We start from the raw sequence: 17094 nt of genomic DNA on the forward strand, positions 1-17094 counted from the left end.
AGGGGAGAGGGAGCTGGGGCCTGGATAACGCAGAGCATTAGATGACAGTTTTCTTCAACTCTCTTTTGGCTTGGGAATGCAAAATATGATCATTTGTGCCTGGAGAATTCCCCTTCCTAAGTGTGTTTGGCTTCAGCTGACATTAAGAGGAGCTTGCATTCCTCCATACCGCCTGGCTTTCAATTCTAAATTGTTTGTGGAGACTCAAGACAGATGCTCGCGTGCCGACAACTGGAAGCTGGCTGTGTGTTTGCTCTAGAGAACCTCTCTGACATGTGCCAGGGCTGGGCCTTAGTAGCAGAGAGCTCAACCCTCTCATTTGACAGATGGGGACCCTGAGGCCCAGAAAGGCATAGCGACTCTCCATGGACACTCGGCCAATTTAGTGACAAAGCTGAGATTAGAACGCAGGTCACCCTGCCCTGGTCCAGCCTTCTCTGGGCTTCACTTTGGGCTCTGGTGACATGCAGACATGTCTGTTGGCTCACACATGTGGCTGCAGACTCTGAAGACCACAAGTCATGGCCCTACTACCCAGCATGGAACCTGGAGCATCGTAGCCCCAAATAGACATTCGTGGAATTGAAGGACTGTAGAGCAGGGGTATACAGAGGCAGTGGTGGTAAATAAAGATGGGCATGGTGACCTTGGACAAATTCCCACCCCTCTCCCAGCCTGAGTTCTCTCACTAACAAGGGTCTTAAACCCAATCAAGTGGTTCTCAAACTATGTTCCAGGACACCCTAGGGTTCCAAAGAAATGTCTTAGGATTGTCACTGCAGGTGGGGAGTTTCCTTGTCCCCCATCCTTAACCCCAACCTCAGCTTCCTGTGTCTGCTTTTCATTGTATAGATTTTGTTTCCAAAAGGTGGGATTCACTGCAGAAAAACAAAGTTTTGAGACCACTAGGTTATTGGATCTATAAGATCCCTGTTTGCTCTTGAAAATAAAATCCTAATAAGTTACCCTTCCCTGATAATATATTTGCTGCACACCATTTTTGACCCTGTGTTAAATTGTCCAGGGTTCACGTCCCCTGGCCACTGGGCAGAGAGAAAATGAGGTACGGGAGGGCCCTTGAGCCCAGCATTGATTCTAAGGGTCTGTCTGTATGTCTGTTGTTCCTGTGTCTGCCATTCCTATGTCCCGATGAGGCAGGACAGCCCAGCTCTAAGGCTCTTGGTGCATGGCTCAGGGAGGAGAGGTCATGACCTGTCTGCTAGGCCGCTCTGCTACCTGACAGGCTAGGTCCAGGCCTCCCCGTGAGCTCTTGAGAAGGGAATGACTGGGTTACCACCCCAGAAACCATGAATCCCCATTGTGTAATTATTCCTCCCCTTCCCTGATTGTCCATCATTTAAGACAGGGGTCCCCAACCCCCGGGCCGAGGACCGGTACTGGTCCTTAGCCTGTTAGGAAGCAGACCACACAGCAGGAGGTGAGCGGCAGGCGAGTGAGCAAAGCTTCATCAGCCGCTCCCCATCGCTTGCATTACCGCCTGAGCCATCCACCCCCTCCCCGCCGTCCGTGGAAAAATTGTCTTCCATGAAACCGATCCCTGGTGCCAAAAAGGTTGGGGACCGCTGATTTAAGAGCCAGACTGAGTCAGTTACCAATTGCTACAATAATGCCATGTAACAAATAATCCCCCCAACTCTGAGTGACAGACAATAATTATTTAGTTCATGTGGCTGGGTCAGCTGGATGTCAACTGACCTCAGCTAAGCTCAACTGAGAGCCCTGCTGGCCTCATGGGGCTTGCTTATGTATGTGGGGGATGGCTGACCCCAGCCGGGCTTGGCTAGGGCAGTTCAGCTCCAAATATCTCTCATCTTTTTCCTGGGATCAGTGGGCCAGACTGAGCAAATACTTCTCACATTGATGGCCGAAGTGTAAGTGGGCAAGCAGAAACAGACAAGGCATCCTAAGACCTTGGCTGGAAACTGACACACTTTAATTTCTGCCTCATATGGCCCAGCCCAGCGTTAAGTGGGGATGCTTCACAGGCGTTGTTTATTGTTGTTAGTCAGAGCTGAATCTTCTACTTTAGTTCAACACATTTTACTGAGCATCTCTGTGTCCCAAACCCTGCAGTGGGACTGAAGAGATAAGTGAAACCCAGTCCTTGCCCTTTGCTTGGAGTCTTGGGATGGAGAGAAGATGTATGGAATTCACTCTGCTCAGTGTAGAGGTTTAACCCCAACCCTTAACAAGTATTCACTAAACTTCACCAAGTATTCATTCCTCCATGAGTGGAGGTATAAGCAGAAAGAAGCTCACAATCCAGTGTGATTCCCCTGATGCCCCAGCAGCTCTCAAGGGCAGGGCCCAGAGCCCCACCCTCCAGAGGCTTCCTGGGGGAGGGCATAGTTACTAGGTCTCCTGTGAGGGCTGCAGGCCCCCAAGGGCAGGATCCCTGGAGTCGGAGGCCTCCCTGACCTGGAGCCACCTCCTCTCCAGTGGAGGCCTTCCTCCCTCAACTGGCAGAAGCTTCTCTGATGAGGGGACCGCATTCTCCCCACACCCCACCCCTTCTCTCATATCTCACAAGCGCCTCACTAGAGCCTAGACGGAGGTGTGGGGGCCTCGGACCTCACCAGCAATGCCCCCAAACCTGACATTACCTTCTTAGATGCCTGTCTTTGAAACAATAGCTTCGGGTAAGAAGGGAAAGACAGCTGGGGCTGGCAGCAGATCAAGAACCACCCAGCTTTCGTTATTTGCCACAGCAGAAGGGGCAGCAATGCAGAGGATGCAAACCAGCCACCCCATCTCAGGTTGGAATGTGTGATTTTGTTTTCCATAGCAGAAGGAGGTCCACATTACCATTTCTTTTTGCTTAGGGTCTTTTCTTTTGTCAGGGTCTTTTCTCCTGTCCCCTGCCCCTCCCTATCTGTGATTTGCTTTTAGACATGAAGATTCTTGAGGGGCAAGTAAAACTGGGAAGAGGGAGCTAACGCGAGAGAGTTCTGATACTATTTCAGCCTCCCTGGCCCCCATCCCGGCTCCCACCATCCGAGGAAAATGAAAGCTCTTGCCTACACAACGTACGTCCGCAACCCAAAGCAGGACCCAGAGAATGAGCAGAGGCCTGGCGGATGGAAGGCGGCTGAAAGATGGTCACTCTCAGGTTCCCCAGAGTAGCTTCCTCCTGCTGTCAAATCTGGTGCTTCATCCAGATTTTCAAGGTCCTTGGGACTCTGGCTGTGTCCTTCTGGCACACCTGGTCCCCTGTATTCCGCCTGTTGTGATCAGGGATGCACCTGTCAGTTCTCTAGTGAGCAGGATCTGAGGCCGTGGGACCCAGGATGGGTGAGTTTTTAAGAAAGGGTGGGAGGGAGGAGGGCTAGCCCGGCAGTGAGGAGCTCAAGTGACAGAAGTGGGGAGGAAGGCTTGATGGTGGCAGGCAGCCCAGGGCAGGACCAATGAGGCCTCAGAGTGCGACCCTACCACTTCCTAGCTGCGTGACCATGGCCAGTTACCTGCCTTCTTTGTGCTTCAGTTTCCTCACCTGTAAAGTGAGAATAATAATATACTTGCTTCAAGAGGTTGTTGTGAGGATTAAATAAATTTAGAACAGTGCCTGGTGCCTAGTGAGTTCTATGTGCATGTACACTATGATTTTTATTACTGTTATCTAAATGGTAAGGGACTGTCCATACCAATCAGAGAGCTAGGAAATAAACTAAGGGAAGAAGAGGCCAACAGATACTGATTCTGGGAACAGCTTCTCAGAGGGTGAGAAATCCATCAGGCAAGTCTCTCTGCATATTCCTGGCACAGAGCAAAGATAAAAATATACAAAGCTACTCCTGAATGTTGCCCTGAATAGTGTGTAGCTGGATAAGAAAGCAGGGAAGATGTGGAAACTACTGTAATCCATGGTAGAAAGCAACAGAAGCTATGAGCAACCCAGAGGAAGGACCACGTTGTAGCAGAGGTGTCATCAGAGCTGGGCCTTGATGTTTGAGAAGAAGGGAAGAAAGGCCTTCAGTCAGGGTGAACAGCATGGGCAAAGGCACTGAGGCAGCTCAGAGAGCAGGGAATCTTGATTCAGTTCCAATTGACCGAGATCTACTGCGTGCTTTCCATGGACCAGGCACTGCCACAGGTTAGTCACTGCATTCAGTTTTGTCCACCACACTTTGAGGTTAGTATTATTATTCCCATTTTATAGAAGAGTAAACTGAGGACCAGAGAAGTCCCTGACCCAGGGTCACCCATTAGTCAATGAATGCTGGAGCCAGGCTTCTCACATTGAGATCACTAGGCAAAATTTGATGTAATGGCGGGGGTGGGGGGGGGGCGGTCAGGGAAGCTTCTTGGGGAGGGGTCAAGAATGGGACATTTGTGCTGAGATCTGAAGGTGATGAGAAGTTCATCAGAGATGCTCAGGCAGAAGAAATAGCACGTGCAAAGGCCCCAAGATGGGAGGCAGCAAGGTGCATCTAAGGAGCAGAAAGGCGGCCCTGGGGCCTGGACAGCAGGGAGCCAGAGGAAAACTTGATGAGACAGGCTAGGGATGCTCTGAGGGCCATGGGGCCCCATGGAGACTTTGGACTTTCTCCCAAGACTCTTGGGAAGCTAGCGGCAGCAGTGGGGGGTGTGACTGCTAGAGGGTGGAGGCAGCCCATCATGGATGCTCAGCTGAGTCTCCTTAAGCTCTAGTGAGCACTCCCCGTGGAGCTGTTGAGTCCACAGGAGCGCCAGACACGTGTTGGCCAGTGCGCCTCAGCATTTGGGACTGTGGCCACCCTGCCTGGTGATGGGACAGTAGCCTCCACCTTAGCCTGGAGTGGTGGGTTTGAGATCAAGCGATGCTCAAAACATCATGCTGTGGTTTCAGTGCTTTCTTGGGACTGGCTGATGCTTTTTTAAAAGATAAGATTCTGAGAAAGGGAGCAGCAGCTGATGTAACTTTGGCCATAGTCCACAGGAGAGCAGGCCAGGAATTGTGGTTTTTTTCCCCCTCTGTCATCAATATCAAGGGCAGTAAAGTGGCAGGCTGCCCAACCAGGCTCCCACTGTCTCTGCAATCGGCCTGTTGACTCCCATCAAAAACAACTTTGTTTTCTTTTATTGGTATTTGGGGTTCATAAATCTCTGAGAAGAGTACATTCCCCAAGCATGAAAGCCACCTGCCATCAGGGGGGCGGGCCAGGAGCCAAGGTCAGGGTGTCAGACTTGACATCACTTTTAGGAAATCCATTCTCTGGTTGGTTCGGTTTGGTCAGAAGCAAATGCCGACCGAGGGAAGAAACCAGCACTTTGTAACTTAAGGCCCCGTCCCTGAGAGCTTTTGTCCTCTTCCCTGTGGCCAGATTTCACTAATCCTGTCCTGGGGGTTGGGGGGGTGGGGACACTGGGGGAGACAGGACTAGTCCTAGACAAAGCCCCCGGGGGGAGGGAAGGAGCACAGGGCTGCCGGCCTCCTCTCCCATCTGCTGCCCCCAGCCAAACCCAAAGACAGAGGAGGTAGGACCTGAGGGCAAGAGGGATGACCCGTTTCTCTGAAAAGAATTTTCCCTGCCTCCAGTGGGTCCTTCTCTGAAAAGCTGCTCTCCCAGGGGTAGCACATCACCCCAGTGCCCTAAGCTACCTGATCATGGGCTTGCTCTAACTTCCTCCTAGCTGAGTGATTTGGGGCAAATTACTTAACCTCCCAGAGGTATGATAATATCTATTGCACAGGGTTGGTGTGAGATTTAACTAAGTAATATAAAATTACTGGTGAGATACCTAGAATAGTGCCTGGAACATATCAGTGCTCAGTAAATATTTTTTCCCCTGTTACTCGTTGAGGGGAGAGAGCGTCCCAGCCAAATGTGGGTCCTGGTCTCTAATCATTCAATCAAGCAGTATCTATTGACTGCTGACTCTGAGCTAGATCTTTATTCAAGGCACTAAGGATACAGCAGTGAGCAGCGTCTCTCGGCACTTAGAAGACATAAGAATATTATAGAATATCAGCCACGTGACAATAAACAGATAAATATGTAACATGTTAGTGATAAGTGCTATGAGGACAAATGAAGAAGAATAAGGGGGATAAGAGTGACAGGGTGTCCTGGTAAGGGACAAGATGGCATTGAAACAGAGACCCGAATGACTTGAGGGAGTGAGCCCTGCGGGTAACCCAGGGAGGAGCTTTCCAGGCAGAGGGAACAGCCAGGGCAAAGATGCTAAGTGGGGACGGGTCTGACACATTCTAAGAACGGCAAGCGGGACAGAGTGGCTGCAGCAGAGGGATGGAGGGGGAGGACAGGAAATGAGGGGCAGAGGGAGCCGGGTGGGATCATGCAGGGCCTTGCAGGTAAGGATTTTCGCTTTGCCTGTGAGTTGGTGGGAAAACGATGGAGCATATGGAGCTGAGGAGTGATTGGATCTGACAGGTCTTGGAAGGATCCTTCTGGCCATGTTTGCCCAAGAAGCACTGATGGTAGAGAAGGCCCTGAAGGCACAATTTATGGCCTTAGCTTCACTTGGCCCTCACCCCCTTGTCGGCCTGGGAGTGGCGGGTGGGTCTGGATTTCTTGACTGCCCAGCATGCCTTCCTCTTGTCAAGGTCACCTCCCTTTGCTGGGCTCAGATGCAGGAAAGGGAGGACCAAGGACCACCAGGGAACATCTCCAGGGGGCACCAGGGAGCCAGATAAAGTGTTGCCCCCCCAGTCAGGGAATGTGCGTGGCCTGTGCATGTGTGTGCATGGATGTGTGTCTGCGTGTGGGCATGTGTGCATGCACATGTGTGCCTCTCTGTGTGTACATACGTGCGTGTGCATGTGTGTGTGTCCATTCCTAGGACAGTTGGAGAGTTCCTCGTCTGCAACTCCACTTCTTCTTTGACCTCTCTCTGTCCACCTCCCAGCTGTGCACAGGTGACACTAGTGTCTCTCTCTGCTCTGTGACATGCCCTCATTGGCCAAGGACCTGTGCCCCTTCATCCCCCTGTGCTCACCCGACCAGGCCCCTCTTCCCGAAGGCTGCCTGCTTCTAACCAGGCTGATAAGTCCATTCGTGGGCTGGGCTTTGTAAATAAGAGTATGTAAACAGCATACTCTTCTTCCCCCACCCCCACTTAGGGCTATGACACTAAGTTCATGTGGCAGATTAGCAATCATGAAGACAGGGTTGGCAGCTACGTAGCCACTTGCTGTCACTGTCTGCTCCTGTATCCCCAGCAGGTACTGCTCACTGATCACACTAGTCTTGCCCACTGAGCCCAGACTTGACCTCAGAATCCTTCTTAACTCAGTGCTCCAGGCAACACTAATAATCAGTTGACATGGATGAGTGAGAACACATGTCTAACATCCCTAATCTAAGGTGTTCCAGTGTTACCTAAGGGGACTCTAATTCTGGGACTCTAATGATGGAATTTTTGGCCACTGTACCCATTTGCTGAGCAGAAAAGAAAGTGTAGAAGAAACCTCTTGGTCCTGTACAGTAGGCCTTATTCAAGTACATGCTCCAGGGCATCACTCTTGAACACTCAGACTCAGGGGGTCCGGGCCAAGGGAAGGACAGAGGGATGCTCAAGGGTACTAGCCTCAGATTGAGAGTCCCTATCCAGCAGGCTTTGGGACCTTGGGCAGGTCAGTTCACCTCTCTGACCCTCGGCTTTCCCTTTGCTGCCCACATCACAGGGTTGTCGTGGAGATCAGATGATAGCAGGTATGTGAGTGTTCTGTGAAATTTATAAAGTGCCCTACACATGAAAGGAACGACAAAGATATTCTGTCTACTCTGTTTTGTTCTGCTGATTGGTTTTCACTTATCTGAGACTTTTGGCTCATGGTAGGATCCCACCCCTTAAATCCCATGGGTCCCAAGTTTGGTGGTCCTGTAGGTACTGATACGTAACGAGGCCAGACATGCCTGAAAATGCCTCGTGGAGGGAAGGAGTCGCAGAGCAGGTACCTGAGGTCCTGGCTCTGATGCTGCCGCTGACCCACTGTGTACCCCTGGACAGCCTCAACCTCTCTGGGTCTGAACCCCCCTCTGCCAAATGTGGATGTTGCTTGCCCATTCCCCCAAAGTCCTGTGAGGGTAAATGATGGCAAATGTGAGGAGACCCAGAACCCTAAGCAGCATACAAGTGTGAATTGCTATTTCTTGTGATTCAGCACAAGAATGCCAAAGGGGTAAAGCTCTTTGCCCCAAGGCTCTCCACTAGGTGGAATCGGTTAATTGACCGATTAGGGGCCAAGGTGAAAGGGTTACGGGAATTTCTCTCTGCTTTGCCTCAGCTGCTCCAGCTGAGCAGTATGCCAGGCGGAGCTTTGCGTATGGATTCAGAAGGAGGTGGTCAGCCAGCAGCGCTGGAGCCGTGGCCACTAGGACCCCAGGCTTGCTGGGGCTGTCGGGGGGAGGCAAGAGAGGTGGGAAATCAGCTCCGTGACTCTTTAACAGGCAGAGGTGAGAGAAGGGAGAAGGAGAGGGAGGAGTGGGGAGCGAAGGAGGAGAGAGGAGGGAAAAGAGAAAAAAAAAACGGAAGAGGAGACCAGCAGAAGCTAGAAGGAGCAGGGTTGGAGGAAGGAGTGATGGAGGGGGACGGGGACTGTCTCTTCCTTGTGAGACCAGGAATTCTCTCGGGAAGGGACTGGGTCTTCCCCTTCAGACCCGCCTGGTCTCTCTAAGAGTAGGTTTTATGCCTATGCCTCCCCTATCAGATTGGCTCCCCCAGGGCAGTGGCTGGGCCATTGCCATCAGACTGTTGGCTCCCCAAACAGGAACTGGGCTCCCCAGGGACAGGGGAACAGACTCCATCCACAGCCAAGACCCTGGACCTCCACCTGCCTGACTCCTCTCCTCCCCACCCAGGGCTCACGGACACCTTCAACATGGACATCAAGAAGCCCCGAGTCATCCCCGGCTCCAGAGCCGCCTTCTTTGGCTACACGGTGCAGCAGCATGACATCAGCGGCAAGAAGTGGTGAGTGAGAGCTGCCGCCTCCACAGTAGCCCTGCACCGCCCCACACCCAGCCCCTGCATCGGCTGGCTGGCCGCACTGACCCTCACGTGTAGACGCCCCCCTTGCCGGGGACTTGACTTCTTGTCGTGGCAGGTCAGGGGCTGCCTAGGATCTGCCCCTGTCCATGAAATCATGAGCATCCCATGGCACAGGCCTTGATCTTCTCATCTGAGAAATGGGAATGAACACCCCTCCTTCTCCGGGTTATGGGACAGCACAAGTAGCAGGCACCTAGAACCAATAATTACCCCCTCCCATCCCCTCTCAGGGCCTCAGGATCTCATCAGTGGGGGCAGTGCCTCTGGTCCTGGCGGCTGGGAGAGCTATTGGGGAGCGGGATGTCTCTGAGGGGATAGATGTGAGTGTGCTCAAAGCTAAAATACAGGAACAGTGGGGCAAAGGGAAGTGAGAGCAAGGCTGAGTGGCGGGGAGAGGGCCAGAGAGATCCCAAGGACCCCTCTGGGACGGGGGCGATCAAGAGGCAGGAAGGGTCTGCGTCTGATTTTTAATATAACCTTGTTGGATTATATTTTACATATTATATAATTTACTCATTTCAAGTGTCGATTCGGTGATTTTTTTTAAGTAAATTTACCAAGTTGTGCAGTTCATCAGTTGTAGAACATTTTCATCGCCCCAGTAAGATCCCTCACGCGCGTGTACTGTTCATTGCCATTCTCCTCCTGCTGATTGGTTTTCAGCTGTCAGAAGGCAAGGCTTTCCTTCCTTCCTGAGATGGAAAGGACTAGGCCTCTGCTTTGCCCTCTTAGAAGCCCTTGCCGAGTCAAGGGACCATGTGAACACTGACGATAAATGTCCTACCTGCCCTCTTCCCAGTCTGGCCTCTGCCTACCCTCCCACCCTCTTCTCCTTCTGCTTCCCTCACCTCCTTTCCTGCGCTCAGCACTCTACCACATTGCATTATTTCCATTTTTCCAGTTCTCCAGAGCTTCTTTGCACATGCTGTTCCCTCCTCCCGTGATGTCCTCTCCTACCTTCCTTCCCCACTCACCCTACCCTACCACTCAGATCTGACACATTCTCTCATACATTTTTTTGTGAAGGAGTGTCTTATTATCTTTCTACTGAGGTATAACTTAGATACAGTAAAGCATAGACACCTTGAGTGTCCAAACCAGTGAACTTTTACACATGTATATGCCCATTGTGATCACCCCCCAGAACATGATATAGAACATTTCCTGCTCCCTGGAAAGCTCCCTGTGCCTCCCCACCCAGTCAGTTCCTCTCCAGGTAACCACTATTCTGACTCCTATCACCGTAGATTGATTTTGCCTGTTTTTGAACTTCATATAGATGATATCACACATTAAGTACTCATTTGTACCTGATCTGTTTTACTCAACATTATGTCTTTGAGGTTTAACATACTGTTGAATGTTTCATACTTGATGTTTCGTCACTGATGTGTAATATTCTACGGTAGCAATGCACCACGTTTTATTTATTTATTCTACTATCGATGGATCTTTGGATTGTTTCCATTTTTGGCTGTTTCAAGTAGAGATACTATTAACATTCTTATACACGTCTTCTGATGAACATATGCACTCACTTTTATCCGGTATATACTCAGGAATAGAATCACTGAGTTAAAGGGAAGGTATATGTTTCGCTTTTGTAGGACCTGCCAAGCATTTTTTCCCCAAATGGTTTACCAATTTAAACTCTTTTAGTAACATGAGAGTTCTAGTTGCTTCCCATCCTCACTAACACTTGGTATTATCAGTCGTTAATTTTAGCCATTCTGATGGTGTGTAGTGGTATCTAATTGTGGGTTTAATTGGCATTTTTCTAATGACTAATGATGTTGAGTAAACTTTTGTAAATTTATTGGCCATTTTGGTGTCCTATTTTGTGAAGTGTCCAATTGAGTCTTTTGCCCATTTTTTAAATTGTGTTGTGTGTCTTTTTCTTATTGATTTATAGGACTTTAAAAAATATATTCTATACACAAATCCTTTGTCAGAGAAAAACATTGCAAAGAACTTCTCCCAGTCTCTATCTTGCCTTTTCATTCTTTTAATGGTATCTTTTTATGAACAGAGTTAGTTCTTAGCTTTAGTGAAGTCTAATTTATCTGTCTTTTTTATAGTTAGTGTTTCTTGTGTGTCCCATTTAAGAAATTTTTGCCTCTCCCAAGATCATGAAGATATTTTCCTCTGTTTTCTTCCAGAAGTTGATGATTTTGCTTTCTCATTTAAGTCAGTGATTCATCTCAAATTAATTTTTGTATGAGATGTGAGATAAAGATCTAAAAATTTTTTTTAATATGGATATCCAATTGATCTGGCACCATTTGTTGAAAGACTATTTCCCCACTAAATTGTAGTGTCATCTTTGTTGAAAATCAGGTGACCCTATATGTATGGGTCTATTTCTAGCCTCTATTCTACTCCATAGAATAGAAAGCTGCCTTGGTTACTGTAGCTTCAAAGCAAGTCTTGAAGTTAGTGTGAGTTCTCCATATTTGTTCTTCTTTGACAAGATTGTTTTAGCTATACTAGGTCCTCTATATTTCCTTATGAATTTTAGGATAGGCTTGTCAATTTCCCCTAATCAAACTTGCTGAGATTTTGATTGGGATTGCATTAAATTTATAGATCAACTTGGGGAGAAATGAAATCGTGATAATACTGAGTCTTCCAAACCATGAACATGTATATCCCTCCATTTATTTAGTTTTTAAAAAATTTTCTCTCAATAATGCTTTGAAATTTTCAGTGTAAAACTCTTGCGTACCTTTTATTATATTAATTCCTAGGTATTCAATATTTTATGCTAATTAAAAATAGAATATTCTTTTTATTTTTTATTTATTTATTTGGTTGTACCAGGTCTTAGTTGAAACAGGCAGGTTCCTTAGTTGCGGCTCATGGGGCTCCTTAGTTGCAGGTTGCCGGCTCCTTAGTTGCAGCACGTGGGCTCCTTAGTTGTGGCATGCAAACTCTTGGTTGCAGCATGCATGTGGGATCTAGTTCCCTGACCAGGGATCGAACCTGGGCCCCCTGCATTGGGAGCATGGAGTCTTAACCACTGCACCACCAAGGAAGTCCCTAAAATAGAATATTCTTATTTCATTTTCCAATCTTTTGCTAGTATAGAAAAATACAATGGACTTTTGTATATTTACATTATATCCAGCAACTTTACTAAATTCATTTATTATTTCTAATAGTTTGCTTGTAGATCCTTTTGAATTTTCTATGTATACAAGCAGATCATCTGAAGTAATTACTTTATTTCTTCTTTTCCAATCTTCATAGCTTTTATTTCTGTTTCTCTTGCCTAATTGCAATAGCCAGGACCTTCAGTACAAGATTGAATAGAAGTTGTGATCCCAAACATGATTTTCTTACTTCCCTTATTAGAGGGAAAACTTTCAATATTTCAGAATTAAATAAGATGTTAACTGTAGTTTATTGATTTGTTTGTCGTAGATACCTTCATATTAAGAAAGTTTTCTTCTATTCCTACTTTTCTGAGGTTTATTTGTTTGTGTTTGTCTCTGTGTGTGTGTATGTAATAGGTGGTGAATTTTATCAGATGCTTTTTCTGCAAAGATTGAGATATTATATGGTTCTCCTTTATTCTGTTAATATTAATTATATTCATTGATTTTTTTGAATATTAAGCCCAATTTGTATTCCTGGGATAAACTTGGTCACCCCATATTCATATATATATATATATGTACGTATATATGTGTGTATATATATGTATATATACATAAATTGATTCTATTTATTAATATATTCTCAGGAACTTTATTTCTGTGTACATGAGGTATATTGTGCAGCTAAATGCATCCAATGTATTCTTTTTTTTTTTTTTTTTTTTTTTTTTTTGGCTGTGTTGGGTCTTCGTTTCTGTGCGAGGGCTTTCTCTAGTTGTGGCAAGCGGGGGCCACTCTTCATCGCGGTGCGCGGGCCTCTCACTCACTATCGCGGCCTCTCTTGTTGCAGAGCACAGGCTCCAGACGCGCAGGCTCAGTAATTGTGGCTCACGGGCCCAGTTGCTCCGCAGCATGTGGGATCTTCCCAGACCAGGGCTCGAACCCGTGTTCCCTACATTGGCAGGCAGATTCTCAACCACTGCGCCACCAGGGAAGCCCCATCCAATGTATTCTTAATTACAAATATTTTGTTTTGCAATTCCTGAATTTCCACTTGATTCTTTTTATAGACTCTAATTCTATTAAAGTAATCTATCTTTCTCCCATTTGCCCATCTTTGACTCTATTTTTAAAAACATATTAATCACAGTTATTTTGAAGTCCTTCTTGGCTAACTCCAATATCTGGATCATCTCTGAGTCTGCTTCTAGTGACTAGTCTACCTTATGGTTATCAGTCACTTTTTCCTGATTCTTTGCCTGTTTAATATATATATTTTTATTCTATGCTGAACATTGTGAATTGTACACAGTAGAGGCTATAGATTGTGTTACCTTCCTTTAAGTACATTTTGTTCTGATGGGCAATTAAAATACTGGTGAAACCACCTAGAACTTACCACAGCTTGGTTTGGGCCTTGGTTAGGGCAGGTATCTGGTTTTGCCCTTACATCTAGGGTGCAGCCTTTACTCCTAGGGCGTAGATTTCCTGAGGTCTCAACTGAAAGCCCACAGCAGTCATTAAAATGTCTCTATTCTGACTGGGCATGAACCCCAACATCTCCTAAGCACTGGGCAGCCTCTAAAATATCTGCTCCCCGTGGCTCTTCTTTGATAGATTTTCCAGAATCTCACACTACGCTTGCACAGCTTAGGGGTCAGCCAAGACCCTAAGGGGAAATGTTAGCAGAGTTTAGGGGGTCCTTTCTCTGTGGTGCTCTCCTTTCTGCCTGCTTCCACCAAATCCTAGTTATTTTTGCAGCCTCAGCCCCAATCACTGTTTCCTCTACCCAGCAAGACTGCTGCTATCTGACTGGACTCTATTTCCCTGTGCTGCAATAGGAAAGTGCCCTCAGAGAGGAAGCTGGGTAAATGTGGGTTTAGTGCCTGTAGTTACCTTTGCTCAAGTATTGAGCTGTCTAGTGCTGTCTAATGCCTGAAAATAGTTGTTTCATGTATTTTATCTAGCTTTCATAGTTGTTTATGGCTGGAATTAAAAGCCCTTTCTTTTTTAAAAAAAAATTTTTATTTATTTATTTGTTTATTTATTTGGCTGCGCCGGGTCTTAGTTGTGGCACGCAGGACCTTCATTACGGCATGTGGGATCTTCAGTTGTGGCACGCGGGATCTAGGTCCCTGACTAGGGGTTGAACCTGGGCCCTCTGCATTGGGAGCACAGAGTGTTAGCCACTGGACCACCAGGGAAGTCCCAAAGTCCTCTGTCATGTTCTTTAATCAACTTAAATATCATTTCCTCTGAGAAACCTTCTCTGACCATCCCTTCCCATCACTAGATTAGTTGTACCCATAGAATTCTGGATGTTCCTTTTCATAACATTTATCAAAATGGATAGTAATTGCCTATTTCCTTGTCTTTCTTCCTGAAATCAGGGGTATGCTCCCGGGAAATTAGTAGATGCTCAAAAGAACATACTTTGAGAGACTGAATTAATGGTATGAGTCTCTCTCAACCAGCCCAGACATCAGATGCACAACATCCGTATTCTATACATGGTATGAATGGTCAAAGATTAAATGGAACTGACTTTGCCAAGACTGAATTTGTTTTGACCAATGTTTATTAAGCTTCTGTTAATACATTTTACTAGACTCTGCAAAATTTTGGTATGGTTTCACACTCAAATAACTCACAGACCAGTTGAGGAGTCGACACTAATATCCTTGAAATAATTTAAAAATAATGCAAGACAAAATACAACCTGGTGTTAATTATGTTCGTCTTTGTAAGACCACTTTCTCCATGAAGGCTTTCTGGATCCTTTTCCTAGCCTAAAATGGCCTTACCCTTCCTAAGTCCTTTCTCTGATGGCCCATATCATTTCCTAGCTTGTGTTGGAGTCACTTATGCCCATGGCTCACCTCCCTTATCGGACACTAGCCTCATGTCCCTGTGCATGAAAGCAGCCAGCAAGTTGTCTCACTCACAGCAGAAGCTCAGCCAGAGTTTGAAAGGAGAAATTTCTGTGGCTGAGGTCTCTGGGAGAGCTTCACAGAAGAGGCGCATTTGAATGGGGTCTTGGAGGTTGGGCTTAGATGAGCAGAATGGTACAATAGAATTGGCTCGTGGTCACTCTTGCTGATCTGAGTGCAGCCGGAAGCATCATGGGAGCCGCTGGACCAGAGCGTGTTTTCTGGCTGAGAGAAACAGAGAGGCCTTGGAGACCCAGGGAGCTGCACCTCCTGCAGAATAGACAGGAGCACACAGGACCTTTCAGGAATCCCTGTCCTCACTTGCACGGACCCCACTGCATACCCTACTTGGTTGCTTCCCATCTCCGCTTTCTCCCCAGGCCCCCATTTTTTCTCATCCCGTAGGCAGCATTCCAAGAGTTTTATCCAGACCTAAGACCCCATGGATGTGGATCAGGGGAAAAGACAAGTCGATGTCAATGTCATTTGGGGGACACCACCTGGCAGTTATGCACAGGGATGACCCCAGTGGTACATGTTGTTTGAAGTCCATGCCAGGAGGCACCTCAAAGGAAGGACAAGAGCAAGGGTTTGAAGTCCAAAGACTGCCACTTGGAGGAAGACCTTGGAAGAAGCTCTCTCATCCTCTCCACACCTCTATTTGCTCATGCACAAAATGGATATGAAATTACCTATCTCAGGGTGCTAGGCAAGATCAACAAGTACCTAAAATTTGAATGTTATAATCAGTAAAGCAGGAAATGGAAGATTGGGTTGCTTGCACCCAGCAAGCAGCCAAATCTGAAATCAGGCCCCTGGTGACTTGGTCAAGAGGCTCACTTTGACCCAGGGTCTTCTGTCTCCTGGGTGTGGACCCAGCTTCCAGCCCTTAAGGTAGAGCTGGCACATCTTGGTCTGCATCTCCTGGGCGTGCAGTGGGGCCAGGGAATCTGTGTTTTAAAGAATTCCCTAGGACTCTAGCAGGGAGACTGGGGCCTCCTGAGGATCACCATTTTCACTGAGGATCGGGAGATGCCAGTGGGAAACAACATCACCCCCCGGCCCCCAGCCCAAAAATCCAGGTCCCAATATTGCCGCAGAGAAGGACCCACCAGTTGTCTCCGACCACAGGCACCAATGAGGTCTGGCCCCCATTTATCAGGCCGTGAGCCTCCTTGAACATCAAGGGCACCAGACCCTGATGTAAATGTGTTGGAGGACAAGGGGACAGACTTAGTGGGGCTGCCACTTTATTCTCTTAACCCTTCACCTCCTGCCCACCACATTCCCAACTCAGAACTCAAACTCGGCAAAACTGACTGTGCTTCAGACATCTTGAACGGTTTTGCACATGCCTTGGTTTCAGCAACAATAACAACACTCACAGACACACAAAAAATGAAAAGAGAAGACAAATTCTTCTTGGGATGAGTATTCTCTGCCCCTGCTTTTTAAGCCCTTGTGTATTTTCAGAGAAATTTAATACACATGACTCTAATGTATGTACATTGAAATCATTAAGTCAGTTGGTTTTCAAGACCGTTTGATGTCCCAGAAACTCTGGTGTAGGGTTTGCAGAGGGCCTCACCAAGGCTTTGGTCCACTGGAGCAGGAAGCCTCCTGGTGCTGAGAAAAAACAGAGCTAGGCCCCACAAATTTCCAATTTGTCACTGAAGCTTTCGCCCCAGAGAAAGAAGCCTCAGCTCTCAGGGAGGCGGCGCATTTCACCCTCTCCCCTCAGGGGTGCTGGGAAGCAGGAACCTGGTAGCCTCAGTGGGTTCCACAAGGGGAACCCTTTGGAACTCAGTGGGCTTTGAGAACAATAGGGCATGTGAATTCTCTGGGCCACAGGTTCGGGGATGTGAGCAACTTGTAAGAGAAATAGGCTTGTACCCATTTTACAGATGAGGCAACTGAGACTCCAAGAGAGATAACATAATAAGTGTCTGAGCTACGTCTGGAACCCAGGTCTTGTTAGGCCCAAGACAGCACAGGGCAGAAGCAGCCCCAGCCCAGAGACTGACTGGGAAGCTACAGTCAGACCGCAGTGGTGC

General features: G+C 47.5%; 1 protein-coding gene across 2 annotated transcripts in view; it reads left to right on the forward strand.

The window, feature by feature from the left end:
* The window catches only part of ITGA11 (integrin subunit alpha 11), a 130220-nt gene that overhangs the window by 22265 nt on the left and 90861 nt on the right, over positions 1 to 17094 (forward strand). For both annotated transcript variants that reach the window (XM_036842087.1, XM_036842088.1), the window contains exon 2: positions 8823 to 8934. In XM_036842087.1, the coding sequence (XP_036697982.1) occupies positions 8823 to 8934 (112 nt within the window). The remainder of the gene's footprint in view (positions 1 to 8822; positions 8935 to 17094) is intronic.

This window comes from Balaenoptera musculus, chromosome 2 (assembly GCF_009873245.2).
Source record: "Balaenoptera musculus isolate JJ_BM4_2016_0621 chromosome 2, mBalMus1.pri.v3, whole genome shotgun sequence".
NCBI classification, from domain to species: domain Eukaryota; kingdom Metazoa; phylum Chordata; class Mammalia; order Artiodactyla; family Balaenopteridae; genus Balaenoptera; species Balaenoptera musculus.